At 36.7% G+C, this 14,662-nt stretch overlaps 1 protein-coding gene across 5 annotated transcripts in view; it reads right to left on the bottom strand.

Moving 5' to 3' along the window:
- Positions 1-14,662, bottom strand: part of PPP2R3A (protein phosphatase 2 regulatory subunit B''alpha) — a 152,166-nt gene that overhangs the window by 51,423 nt on the left and 86,081 nt on the right. For all 5 annotated transcript variants that reach the window (XM_039837222.1, XM_039837217.1, XM_039837221.1 and 2 more), the window contains one exon: positions 12,583-12,657. In XM_039837222.1, the coding sequence (XP_039693156.1) occupies positions 12,583-12,657 (75 nt within the window). The remainder of the gene's footprint in view (positions 1-12,582; positions 12,658-14,662) is intronic.

Below are 14,662 nucleotides of genomic sequence, written 5' to 3'. Positions count from 1 at the left end.
GGCCCACACCATGACACATTATAATTAAAATGCCAAAGGTAAATACAAAGAGAATCTTAAAAGCAGTTAAGAGAGAAAAAAAGAGAGAAAAGCAGTTAATTACCTACAAGGGAGCTCCCATAAGATTGGCAGCTGATTTCTCAACAGAAACTTTGCAGGACAGAATGGATTGGCAGGAAATATTTAAAGTGATGAAAACTCAGGATCTACAACCAAGGATACTTTATCCAGCAAAGCTATCATTTAGAGTTGAAGGGCAGATAAAGAGCTTCCCAGACAAAAATAAGCTAAAGGAATTCAACAACACCAACCCGGTATTACAGGAAATGTTGGAGGAACTTAAGAAAAAAAATATGTATCGAAAACATGAATAAAGACTGGTAATAACTACAATTCTATCAACGAATATCTCAAATGGAAAAGTACTCCTCCAACCAAAGAGAGGGTGGCTGAATGGATAAGAAAACAAGACTCCTACATATGCTGTCTACAAGAGACTACTTCAGATTAAAAGATGCACACAGAGTAAAAGGAAGAAGATGGAAAAAGCTACTGCCTTGATAGACCTAGAGGGTATTGCATTGAATGAAGTCAGATAGAGAAAGATAAATACCACATGATTTCACATACATGTGGAATCCACAGAACAAAATAAACAACAACAAAAAAAATGGAGATAAATTCATATATACAGAGAATATTTTGAGGGCTACTAGATGGAGAGGGGTTGAGGGGATGGTGAAAAAGAGCAAAGGGATTAAGAAGTACAAATGGATAGTTACAAAATAGTCATGGAGATATAAAGTGTAACAAGGAAAATAGTCAACAATGTAATAAATACATAAGGGAGAAGACAGGTACTAGAATTAGTGTGGTGATCACTTTGAGTTAGATCTCTAATCACTATGCTATACAACTGAAACTAATATTGTATGCCAACTATAACAAAAAATTCATTGAATTGTACAATGTAAATATAAACAACTGTCTATTATATTTCAATAAAGCTGGGAAAAAAAAAGACTATTAATGTGAGGGGGAAAAAAAAGAAGGTTGAATTGTCCCAGCTCTCTACAGGACACTAGAGAAAGGGCTATGTGACATCTGCTGGGTCAGAAAACACCAAAGAGTGAAGCACCACCCTTCCTCCTTCCTTTCCACCTGCGGGTCAGCAAAGCAAAAGCCCCTCCAAGATGTAGAGACCCTAAGAGCCCCAGAGTCAATCAGTTCCAACCTTGCCGCCCATGCACATTCTCCATGGGGGACTGGAGACTTCTCTTTTCAAAGACGGTGGTAATTTCCTTTCAGACCATGCAGCAACATGAAAAGCAGCTGCCCGTGAGATAACTTTAAAGAGTGAATGATGTACTGTGAAAGGCCACAAAAGGCCAGGCACTTCATTTACAATATCTCCCTCAACTCTACAAAAAAAATAAAAAACAAAGACAAAAACTACATCTATATATTCTGCATCTGCCCCTATCATTCCAAGAAGAATAAAAAAAAAATCTCTGCTCACAAGTCTGCATTTCCCAGCTGCCTATGTGTCACTTTCTTTGTTTACCTTTCATCTTATACAGTGATGCCTGATTCAAGTTGTACTTATTGGGCTGGATGTTTTGGGAAGGTAAATGAGGTGAGAAATATATGCTGGGTTGGTTTAATAATTAATGGGTCAGAAGAATGACTACTAACGTGTTATGATCTAAGAGGGTATTATAGCCATATTCATTGGATTCTTGAAGAACTTTAGTCTCTCTAGAAAGTCATATATATCTGGAATAATTTATATCCTAAGTCTTTATTTGAGCATTGACAATTTTGTTGTTAGGCAATGTTTTAATGAGTTTCACAGAAGTGAAACTAGAGAGAAACCTCTGGACAGGATGGGAGGTGAGGGGATAGTAGCAAATACGTCTGAGACTGAGGATGTGTGTGCTGTGGTGTAGGGGAGAATTGGAAAAGAAAGACAAGGCTACAATCCAGGAGGTAAGAGGCCACAGTGTATTCTTAACAATCTACCTGGGGTTATTTCCATGCATTTAATTTCATTTTGATCTACTCGTTTTTTTTCCCCTCCAAAAGGAAGCAGTGACAGGAAGAACAATTTAAGCAGCCTTTTTGGTACTTGGTTTTGATTTTGATTGTCTTGCATTCTTGGTGGTTTTATCATGGAAGAGGTTAGAACCTTTTTAAAAGCTATTTTAGTGCCAGAAAACAAAAAGAGAATACATTGGACATCTATCCAAAAAATAGGCCTAATGAGGGACTAAACCACCATTCTGCTTCTGGATTCTTTAGCAAACAGAGTTATTCTCAAACAGAACATGGAGAAACTAGCCTGAGGATGAAGATCCAGATACCTGCTGCCCAGCATTCCCCACCCCACCCCTCTGTCAGTGCTAACTCCTTCTGACCCTTCAGAATCTATCTAGCTCAACTGCCAACTCCCAGAACAGGAAGCCCCAGAACAGGGACTAGGGTAGAGCTCTGTCTTCTGGGCTCCTGCTGTCACCTAATTATCCTTCAGTCATCCAATGGATATATTCTAAACACTGGTACACTTAATGATCATCACCTGCGAACTCCATGAAGCCAGGTTTTTCTTTACTTGCATCCCAGTACCTGACATGCTGCTCTCCATATAGCAGGTAGTCAATAATTTCTTGATAAATTAAAAAAATAATTAAAAAAATTTTCAGTTACAGTTGGCATACAATATTATATTAGTTTCAGGGATACATCTAGTGATTACACATTTCTATAACTTAATGAAGTGATCACTCTGATAAATCTAGTCCCCATCTGATATTATTACAGTACATTGAATATATTCCTTATGCTATACTTTATCAATTTGTACTTCTTAATCCCTTCTCTTTTGCAACCATCAAAATGTTCTCTGTAACTGTAAGTTTGCTTTTGTATTGTTTGTCCTTTTAGTTTGTTCTTTAGATTCCACATATAAGTGAAATCATATGGCATTTCTCTTTCTCTATCTGACTTGCTCCACTTAGCACAGTATCCTCTAGGTCCATTCATGTTGTTGCAGATGGCAAGATTTTCTTTTTTTATGGCTGAGTAATATTCCATTGTGTATGTATGTGTGTGTGTGTGTGTGTGTGTGTGTGTGTGTGTGTGTGTGTGTGTGTATATATATATATATATATATATATATATATATATATATCTCACCTCTTCTTTATCCATTCATCTAATGGTGGACACCGAGATTGCCTCCATACAATGGCTACTGTAAATAATGCTACAATAAACATATGGGTTCACAAGTCTCTTCAAAGTAGGGTTTTGGGTTCCTTTGGATAAATACCCAGAAGTGGGATTACTAGGTCCTTCTTTGTTTCTCATTATAGCCTTTGTTCTAAAGTCATTTTGGCTGGTATAAGCATTGCTACTCCAGCTTTTATTTTTGTTTTGTTTTTATTTTCATGAAATATCTTTTTCCTTCTCTTTACTTTCAGTCTATGTGTGTCTTTCGATCTGAAGTGGTCTCTTGTAGGCAGCATATGATTGGAGCACTTAATCCATTTATATTTAAAGTAACTGTTGACAGATACATAGTCAATGCCATTTTATTCATTTTTTTTTTAATTTCTTCTTTTTTTCCTTCTTCTTCAAGTACTTCTAACATTTCTTGTAGTGTTGGTTTGGTGTTGATGAACTCCTTTAGCTTTTTCTTGTCTGGGAAGCTCTTTATCTGCCCATTGATTCTAAATGATAGCTTTGCTTGGTAGATTAATCTTGGTTGTAGGGCCTTGCTTTTCATTACTTTAAATATTCTGGGCCAATCCCTCTGGCCTGCAAAGTTTCTGTTGAGAAGTCAGCTGACAGTCTTATTGGAGTTCCCTTGTAGGTAACGGCTTTTCTGTGGCTGCTTTTAAGATTCTCTGTCTCTAACCTTTGGCATTTTAATTATGTCGTGTCTTGATGTGGGTCTCTTTAAGTTCATCTTGTTTGGTATGCTTTGTGTTTCCTAGGCTTGTATGTCTATCTCCTTTGCCAGGTCAGGGAAATTTTCTATCATTATTTCTTGAAATAGGTTTTCAATTCCTTGTTCTCTTTTCCTCTGGTACCCTAAAGATGCAAATGTTGGTATACTTGATGTTATGTCAGAGGCCCCTTAAACTATCCTCATTTTTTCTGGATCCTTTTTCCTTGTTGATGTTCTGATTGGATGTTTTCTGCTACCTATATTCTAAATTGCTGATTCGAACCTCCACTTCATCTAATCTACTGTTGATTCCTCCTAAGGTATTCTTCATTTCAATTATTACTCTTCATTTCTGACTGGTTCTTTTTTAAGTTTTCTATCTCCCTTTTTATGTTTTCTGTCTCTTTGTTAAAATTCTCACTGAGTTTGCCTATTCTTCCCCTAAGTTCATAGAGCAACCTTATAACCAGTGTTTTGAACTCTGCATCTGATAGATTGCTTGTGTTCATTTAGTTTAGTTCTTTTTCTGGAATTTTGTTCTGTTCTTTCATTTGAGACATATTTCTTTGTCTCCCCATTTTGGCTGCCTCCCTGTGTTTGTTTCTATGTATTAGGTAGGGCTGCTGTATCTCTTGGTCTTAGTACAGTAACCTCATGGAGTAGGTGTTTTGTGGGGCCCACTGGTGCAATCTCTCTGGTCACCTGAGCCAGGTACTCTGGTGTGTCGCTTGTATGAGTTATGTGTGTGCCCTCCTGTTGTAGTAGTCAAGCCTTGGTTGTTGTGTGCATATCAGTGGAACAGATTGACCCTTGGGCTAACTGGTTGTGAGGACTGGCCAGTGACTATACTGGAGGAGCTGTTGTGCAGGGGCTGATTCTATGGAGCAGGATTTGCTTTCTCAGGGCTCTGGTGCCTGCCTAGTCTACCTTTTGGGTGTGTTGTTCTTGGTAGGGGCCCCGAGTGGTGCTCCAGCACAGTCCAAAGTCAGACACTGAGCGTGGTGGCCCCGGGCCTCCTGGGAGGGGCCCTGATGCAGGCCAAGTTCAGCAGCAGCCTATGTCCTGCCCAAGGCCACCTTTCTTGAACCACCAAACAATCCACAGATGGCCACCATCCACACTGGGCTTGGAGGTGCCTTGAGAGGCCCAGTTGTGAATTGAGGCTGGCAGCCGCTACTGCCAGGCTTGGGATGCTCATCAAGAGGAAGGGGCTCACCAAGGCCAGATGCTGCTTGTTTGGGTTTTGTGAACTTTTGAAGGATTTTAAGAAAGTCTGCAGCATGACCCAAGACAAGACTTTTGTATCGAAAAGCCACTGGAATCTGCTTGGGTAGGCCCATAGGCTGGGTGGGGCAGGATCTCAGGGAATCACAAGGTCGGGGCAACCAGTGTTAGCCTAGGTTGGTGGAGACTCATATGGTGGCTGGGAGTGGGGAGGACTCAACAAAGAAACAATCAATGGATTCTGCTAGCACTTCTGTCTGGGAGAAAACTGCCCCTCCAGCCTTCTCCATAAGCCAGACCATTCAGTTCCTGTCTGTCCCTTTTAAGCTGCTGTCCAAGCACTAGAAGTCAGAGTGAGTGAGTCTGTCAATCAGTAAGTCCATTCGTGGGCCCTTTAAGAAAAATATCTGGGACTCCAGCAGCCCTCTATCTCACTCAGCTACAATCTCCGCTGGTTTTCACAGCCAGAAGTTATGGGTACTTTTCTTCCCAGCACTGAAATTCTTGGTTGGGGAGCCTGCTGTGGGGCTGGAGCCCTTTGCTCCTCTGGAGGGAACTCCGCAGCCAATATATACCTCCTGATTTTTAACCACCACACACAGGTGTGGGACCAGCCTGTTCAGCATCTCCAACCCTCCTACTAGTCTTCAAGGTGGCTTTTTCTATATGTCCTTAGTTGTAGGACTTCTGTTCAGCCAGACTTCAGGTGATTCTCAATGATGTTGTTCTGTAGTTCAGTTATAATTTTGATGTGATCATGAGGAGGCAAGCACAGTGTTTACCAATTCCACCATCTTGATCAGAAATCCTTGATAAATTTTAAAAACTGAGGTATAACTGACATACATTATATTAATTTCAGATATACAACATGTTTCAATATCTGTATGTACTGCAAAATGATCACGATAAATTTACTTAACACCCACCGTCATACATAGTTACAGAATTTTTCCTTGTGATGAGAACTCTTACGATTTACTTTCTTAGCACTTTCAAATATGCGATACAGTATTATTAACTATAGTTGCTGTGTTGTACATCACATCCCCCGAACGAACTTATTTTATAACTGGAAGTTTGTACCTCCTGACTCCCTTAACCCATCTCTCCCCAACACTCACCCCTGCCTCACCAATCTGTTCTTAGTATCTATGAGCTTGGTTTTTGTTTTGTTTTTTTAATTTTTAATTAAGTTTATTGGGATAACATTGGTTAATACAATTAGATAATTTTCAGGTATACATTATAATTTGACATCTGTATATTCTATTGTGTCTTTACCACCCAAAGTCCAGTTTCCTTCAGCAACCATATATTTGATCCCCTTTACCCACTTCACCCTCACCCTACTCCCCTATATTTGACCCCCTTTAACTGTCTACCTCCCCTGCCTCCCCCCACCCCTTACCCTCTGGTAACTGCTAGTCCAAGTCCATGTCCATGAGTGTTTTGTTTTTTTTTTAGATTCCACATATAAGTGAGATCATATAGTATTTGTCTTTTTCAGTCTGACTTATTTTACTTAGCATCATGCCCCTCAAGGCCCATCAATGCTGTTGTAAATAACAAGATTTCATTTGTTTTTTATGCCTGCATAATATTTCATCATATGGAATTTTTTTATCCATTCATCTACTGATGGAAACTTAAGTTGTTTCCATATCTTTGCTATTATAAATAATGTTGCAATTAACATGGGTGCATATATCTTTTGAGTTAGTGTTTTCATTTTCTTTGGATAAATACCCAGAAGTGGAATCAGTGGATTATATGGTAATCTATTTTTAATTTTTTGAGGAACTGCCAACTGTGTTCCATAGTGGCTGTACCAATTTACAGTCTCACCAATAGTACAGAAGGGTTCTTCACATCCTCACCAATACTTGCTATTTCTTGTCTTTTGATAACAGCCATTCTAACGAAGTATTAAGATGATTATCTCATTGTGGTTTTGATCTGCATTTCCTTGATGATTAGTGAAGTCGAGCTTCTTTTCATCTACCTTTTGGCCATCTGTATGTCTTGATAAATTAATGAGGTTAAAAAGTTATATAACAAAGACTTTTGTGTTACATTTGTGATGAGGTTGGATTCATAGTTAGTTGAATAACTATTCAGAGTTTTGAATAAGAGATGGATGCCAACCCAAGAAAAGTTTCTAATTAGTATTTCACATAAAGCGGTACTGTCATGTATGATTTATAGATGGAGTGCATATAAAATATACAGAAAAATAAAACAAGAAGGATATATTCAAAATTATTGTGAATGATACTAATATAGTAATGTTTACTCATGAGGAAAAAATAAGACTGGAGTGAAGATGTGATCATGATCTGAATGGCTGACTATCAAGCAGAAAAAGCAGCTGACTTTTCTGTGTTGTACCAGAAGACAGAGCTAGATCTATTGGATAGAAATGCCTTTATACTGAAATGTTTCAATATCAGGACGAGTTTCCTAAAATTAACTCTACGAAGCAATGGGTTATATGAACAAGTGAGGCTCCTTCTCACCACAGTTATTTAAGCAGAAGTTGTCAGATTTCTGCATTAGGTGGGAGTTGGGAATACCTGGTATCTAATTTCTCTACTGACCCCAATCACTCAGACTCTGGCTAAAGTGTTTCAAGGAAGAGAATATGTCTTACTCAACACTATTCTTAGCACTAGCTTGGCAAAAGTTCATATAAAAAAGCTGGAGGATTTTTAGCATGGAAATGACATATATATGAAATTAGACATTAAGAGTATCATTTATCATAGTTCCATGTCTCCTTTCTCAAGTTATGGTCAATTTCAATACGTATTATATCAGATTTTTCTTTGTTGAACATTATTAGATTTTTATCCTTATTTTTTGATTTTAGATATAAATTTATCCAAATGTTTATCTAAATTTTATATTTATATAATCCTCAAAATTTTATATTACTTATGAAGGTACTGTGTCACATTGAAAATTATAAAACTTTAATCTGTATTTTTGCTTATTTTATTTTCTTGTTTATTTTTTGATAGAATGTTTTAAATTTGCAAATGTTTGACGGTTAAGCATTTCCTAGTATTTTAGCTTCTGCTAACCTCCTTATCTAATACTATTTAAAAAGTACCTGTATTCCATTTTTCCATAGTCTAAATGTTATTTAGTGGCCCCACGTCATCAGCACATTTATTGATTTCCACATTACTGATTCAGCATTTTAACTTACCGAGGTAGGGTCACCATCTAGTGGTGACAACGTGTAGCTACTGGTTCTACATTATAATTTTCCCTGTAACTTTGGTCTACCATTTTTAGGTTAAAAAAAAAAAAAAGAAAAGAAAAGAAAAGAAAAAAAGCCTATTAAAAAATATAGAACTATAGAACAAAATTTAAAAATCAATAATAATAATAAATTTTTACTGTCAGTGAGAGGAATTTAACAATTTTCACCAAGGGATCCCTAGTCAACCTCACAAGACAATTTGAATCATAAGTCAGTTTCCTTTCTTTATCTTTATATCTACTGAATTGGAAACCTCTAATTCACAATTACAGGTCACCAGGAAGGGAAGTAAGTGTTTGCTGGATCTCCCAGATAGTTTCTGACAGGTGGACTGAATGCAGACAGAGAAATTACAGAGAGATTGCTCACTGGAGATGACTTGAATACACATGAACACACTTGAAGCATGGCTCTTCTACTCAGCAGGAAGTGGTGAATGGATTCCTGATCCACTCTGGCTAATATAGCTCTGAAGAGTATTTCCTCATGGTCTTTTGCAGAATTTGGACTTTGAAAAGAAATCTATCTAGTAAAATCCTCTTCTTTGTTAAGAGGAAAAGTAATAAAGGAAAAAGAGGTAAGAAGCTGTTAGTGATGAGCAGTCTCCACCGCAATTGAGTCATCTCAAGAAATATCAGTACCTTGTCCTCAACAATTAAAATATTGGAATTTCAGCCTGAAGTATGGATTCAGGCAAATCAAGACACTTAATACATCACTAAGACACCATCTGAGCAAGCCACAGAAATATCTTTCCTATCAGCACCAATGTTTATAAAGAAATATTTTCAGTCTCATTACTTATTTTAAAAACTCATGTGAGCACCTCTTCTCTCAAAAGTCAGCACATGTCAGTTAGGATAAGCATAGTCTTTTATTCACTGGCAATTTCTTTGCATGGCATGTAAAACTGCAAACTCAACGGTTACAATTTTCTGGTATTTCCAATTTTCATTTTCATTCGATATCAAGAGGTTTATTTCTCAATTGTCAATTTTTCTCTGAAAATAAATAACTTTAGATGCAATCTCTTATTTGAGTAGTGATGTCCTTATTTGCTGTATGCCTAGTTGGTGCTCTGTTTTCCAGTCTAAAAATAGCTGATGAATTAATTAAACAAACAAAAAGTCATTTTCTTTAGCATAGGTTTTCAGTGATAAATAGAAAACAAAGGTTCCCCAACTTTTCTTCATCATATATGTGCCTCACATAAGCTAATATTTGAGTAATATTGTGTTGGCAGTTTCTTCCAACTGTAGAGTAACTGAATAACTCTAGCATGCAAACAAAAATATTAATTGTTCTACAATGTATGCCACTGAGATTATGTAACATTCAATAGGATCATATGATAAATTAATTTTGCTTTTTCTGAGATATTTTTTATTAACTCTGAGGCTGATCTTTGTAAGTAAATTGGAAATAGTGTGATCTTATTTGTCTCTGCCATAAGCAGAGTAGAAAATTATGCCTAATTTGGCCACTTCTATGCCTTTAACAACGAAAGTAATTAATTTCACACTAGAAATCTTATTTTGTATTTGTTCTGGAAAAACTAACTGTATTGTGAAATAATAAAAATGTTTCAATGACTTCATGCCATTGTTTGACCAAATTTCATGATTGAAAAGGCATGGGGAAGAATAGATAACCAACCAGTCCAATAAAATTCTGTTTCCAGATATTCACTGTGATACTTTTTATTTACACTTCTCCTTTTTTAGATGGTAGTATGAAATTATCACAATAGCAGATACACTTAGTACATACATATTCACCTTCTATATTCTCAATTGGGTCTTGTTTACTATTTATGTTATGATGCTGTTTTGATTTGCTCTTTTATCATTATTTCACCACAAGCAGTTTACACTTTAATGACTACCTGCATAATGGGTTCATTTTTGTAAACTGGGGATAAAGCAGCATAATACTATTAAAATATAAATTTAAAAAATGTAAATAATAAATGCAAATGCCATGAAAATGTCTGCAGAGATAATTAATTGTATCTTGTTAACTGACCAATGTAGTTCTTTCTGTTCAACAGTTAACATAAATAGAATTTCTCAGAAAATGTGAATTATATGTGAATAAAACTGTTTCATGGCTTTTCACTTTGACATCAAAACTTCCTGGGGACCACTTGCTAGATGACCACAGACCATCATAATTAAATGCCAAACTAGAAAGTATAGAGAAAGAAAATTTATCTCTATTTTACAATTCCATTCTTTAACATCTTTCTTAAGAATAAATTTCAATAAAAAGTTCCTCTGTAGAGAATATTTTCTGAATTGGTAGAAAGTTGTATTAGACTATTTCTAAGATCCTATCCAACTCTTAAGATTCTAAACTATGCTATTATTATGTCCTGAATTTATAGAACAGTCAGCAATCAGAACCCAATAATTCTGTTTGGTATTGAAGCCAGAGTTAATGAGCAGAATTCTTAAGCATGAATAATTTCGCTTATTCATTCCGTAAATATTTACTGTGTCTCTGTTATGTGCTAGGCACTATTCTAGGTATTGGAGATACAGCAGTGAACAATATAGACAAAGTCTCTGCTCTAATGTAGTTTATATTATAGAGAAGGAGATAGACAATAAGCAAACGAAAATTTTACATATCAGATAATATAAGAGCTGAGAAGAAAAATAATGCAGAACAAAGGAGTAGAGAGTGTAGGGGGAGGAGGCAGAGGGAGAAGGATGCTGAAGAAGGCAGAGAGTGATCAGGGAAGGCCTCAATAAAAAAATATCTGAGCACACATCTGGATGAAGTGAGGAAGTGAGTCATGTGGAAATCTGTAGGAAGAATGTTTTAGGCAGAAGAAAGAGTAAGAACGATGTACCTAAGGCAGAAGTTGGCTTTGGGCTGTTTCAGGAACAGCGAGAAAGCCATTATGGCTGAAACAGAGTAAGCAAGGCGTAGGGAGGTAGGAGATAAGATCAGAAAGCAGGGGATGTGAGGGTGTTGGGGCGGGGCGCGGGGGCACATTAAGGAGAGTCTTGGCAGGGACTTTTGGCTTTTATTCTGAGTGAAATGGGAAACCACTCCAGGGTGTGATAAGAGGAGTGTTGTGTCTGACTTACATTTTCAAAGGATAACTCTGCCTTGTGGAGACTGGACTGTGGGGCAATGAGGGTATAAGGAGAAAGGCCAATAGAAGTAATCCAAGTGAGAAACAAGGTGACTGGGCCTGGGTGATTGTGGTGGAAGTGATTTAGTATACTGTAGTTAAAAGGCAAAAAAACCTTCTGAGATAGTCTTAGATGACAGTGACACCTTCTGGCTCAAATAAAGTCTTACAAAGTTTTATGATACAAGGGGACCAATCTAAAAGTAAAGAATGACGTTCCTACAGAGAAGAAAAAATGATAATATTCTGTAACTTAGCAGAACCCAACAAATCCATGGCCAACAAAAAGTACCCTAAGAATGACAGGGTCTTCCTCAGAGGAGACTGCCTGATTTACTGGGGGATCTGAGTCAGAGGCAAGAGCCATCACACTTGAGTGTGGCTGTGAATGTGAGGTGTGCTTGGGGCTCACCTTTGGAATTCCTCCAAACAGAGAATTAACCTGGCTGCAGTGTGCACTGCAGGCCTGTGAGTTCTCACTCATAATTCATGCCTGTGACTGATCAAATGAGGCTGTATATGACAAACGGCATAAGAGAACACCTCGCAAAATAGGAGATTGTGATCATGTTATCTTAAATTCTTACATGATTTGTTTCTGATTACACGAAAGCTATCTCTTATTATCATTTCCAATGAAGTACTATAGACACATCTTTTTCTGGGAAAGGTTGCTGAAAATTCTTTTCGGTATTATTTGCAAATGCTAAAGGTCAACTGGGTATCAATATTTATGACAGCAAAAGGCATACTTCCTAAGACTGGAAAGAATGAGTATGTTACTTTAATTTCCTCTTAAGCATTGGGTACATATAAGAAGGGAAATAGGTATAAATAATAAATTCAACTTTACTTCACCTTCCTCCTACTTAAGAAAATCAGTATAGCCCAAGTTACCTTTTGCATAAAGATCTGAAAGCCTGGGTACTTGATAGTGATGAAAAGGAGACTTATGGAGTTACATTAAGAATAAAAGAGAACTTGGCCTACCGTGGTGATGTAGCGGGAGTGGAATTCTGGAGCATCTTTCAGGAACGTGAGGCCAGGGTGTGTATCCACCACATCCTGAAAAAGAACAAAATCAAAATTAAATTAAACATACAAAAACCCCACTAAAATGTCTACAGAATTTTTCCTTCCTGTAGAATAAGTTGCCAGTTGAGCAAACTTGCTACTGTAGAATGTTACTTTAATTTCCTCTGAACAATGCATTTTGAAGTTGTTATTAAGTTCATAAACATTTAGAACTGGTATGTCCTGAACTGATCCTTTTATTATTCTCTAGCAATATTTTTTCCTCTAAAAATGACTTGGATATTAATATAGCTACCTAGATTTTTTTTGTGTGTGTGGCAAAACCTCCCAAGTAACATAAAATTCATTCTCCCAATTTCCAAGTGTACAGTACAATACTATCAATCACTTGTACATTGTTGTACAACAGATCCCCAGACTCCCCTCCCCAATCCTGCATGACTGAAACTACACCCACCAAACAACTCCCTACCCCCTCCCCCTAACCCCTAGCAATCACCATTCTTCTTTCTATCTCTGTGAATTTGATTACTTTAGATACCTCATATAAGTGAAATCACACAGTATCTGTGTTTTTTGACTAGCTTAGTTACCCAGCATATGTCCTGAAGGTCTATACATGTCACATGCAATTTTTTTTTAAAAAAAGGCTAAATAATATTTCATTGTAAGTATATATCACATTTTCTTTATTCATTCACCTAGTGATGGATATTTAGGTTGCTTCCATTTCCTGGCTATTGTGAATAATGCTGCAATGAACTATTTTTCAGAATGGCTGTACCATTTTCATTCCCACCAACAGGGCATAAGTGTTCTAATTTCTCTACATCCTCACCAATACTTTTTTTTTTTTTTTAAATAACAGCCATCCTAATGGGTGTGAGGTGGTGTCTCATTAGTGATGCTGAACATCTTTTCATATGCTTGTTAGACATTTTATCTTTTTTGAAGAAATATGTTTTCAAGTCCTTTGCCAATTTTAAAAAGGTATTGTCCATGGGAGAAGATATTCGCAAACACCTCCGATAAGGGGTCAATATTTAAAATATATAAATAACTCATACAACTCAACAAAAAACAATCCAATTAAAAAATGGGCAAATGACCTGAACAGACACTTTTCCCAAGAAGACATACAAATGGCTAACAGATAAATGAAAATATACTCAACTTCATTAGCTATAAGGGAAATGCAAATCAAAACCACAATGAACTACCACTTCACACCTGTTACAGAATGTTTATTATTAACAAGACAAGTAGTAACAAGTGTTGGAGAGATTGTGGAGAAAAAGGAACCCTCATACATTGCTGCTGGGAATGTAAACTGGTACAGCCACTATGGAAAACAGAATGGAGGTTCCTCAAATAATTAAGAACAGAGTTACCATATGACCCAGCAATCCTTCTGGATATCTACCAAAAAACTTGAAAATAGTTATTTGTAAAGACATATGTACCCCTAAGTTCACTGTAGCGATATTCATGGTGGCCAAGACATGGAAACAACTGGAGTATCCTTTGATAGACGACTGGATAAAAAAGATATGGTACATATACACAACGAAATACTACTCAGCCATAATAAAAGATGAAATACTGCCATTTGCGACAACATGGATGGATCTTGAGAATATTATGCTAAGCAAAAGTCATGGAAAAAGTCAAGAACCATATGATTTCACTCACATGTGGGATATAAAACTGAAAGCAACAAACGAACAAACAAGACAAACAAACAAAAACTCAGACACAGACAACAGTATGGTGGTTACCAGAGGGAAAGGGAAATAGTGGAGAGAGGTAGAGAAGGGTAAAGGGGGTCAAAAATATGGTGACAGAAGGAGACTTGACTTTGTGTGAACACACAATGCAATATGCAGATGATGTATTATAGAAATGTACACTTGAAACCGCTCTAATTTTATTAACCAATTTCACACCAATAAAACTTAATAAAATTAAAAAAATCTATGACTAAAAAATAAAATCAGGTTATTTGTTTTTTGTTCTTATTGAATCATAGGAGTTC

This window comes from Pteropus medius, unplaced genomic scaffold (assembly GCF_902729225.1).
Source record: "Pteropus medius unplaced genomic scaffold, Ma_sr-lr_union100, whole genome shotgun sequence".
NCBI classification, from domain to species: domain Eukaryota; kingdom Metazoa; phylum Chordata; class Mammalia; order Chiroptera; family Pteropodidae; genus Pteropus; species Pteropus medius.
Note: the sequence above shows the minus strand (reverse complement) of the source record. Positions and strands in the feature narration are given on the sequence as shown.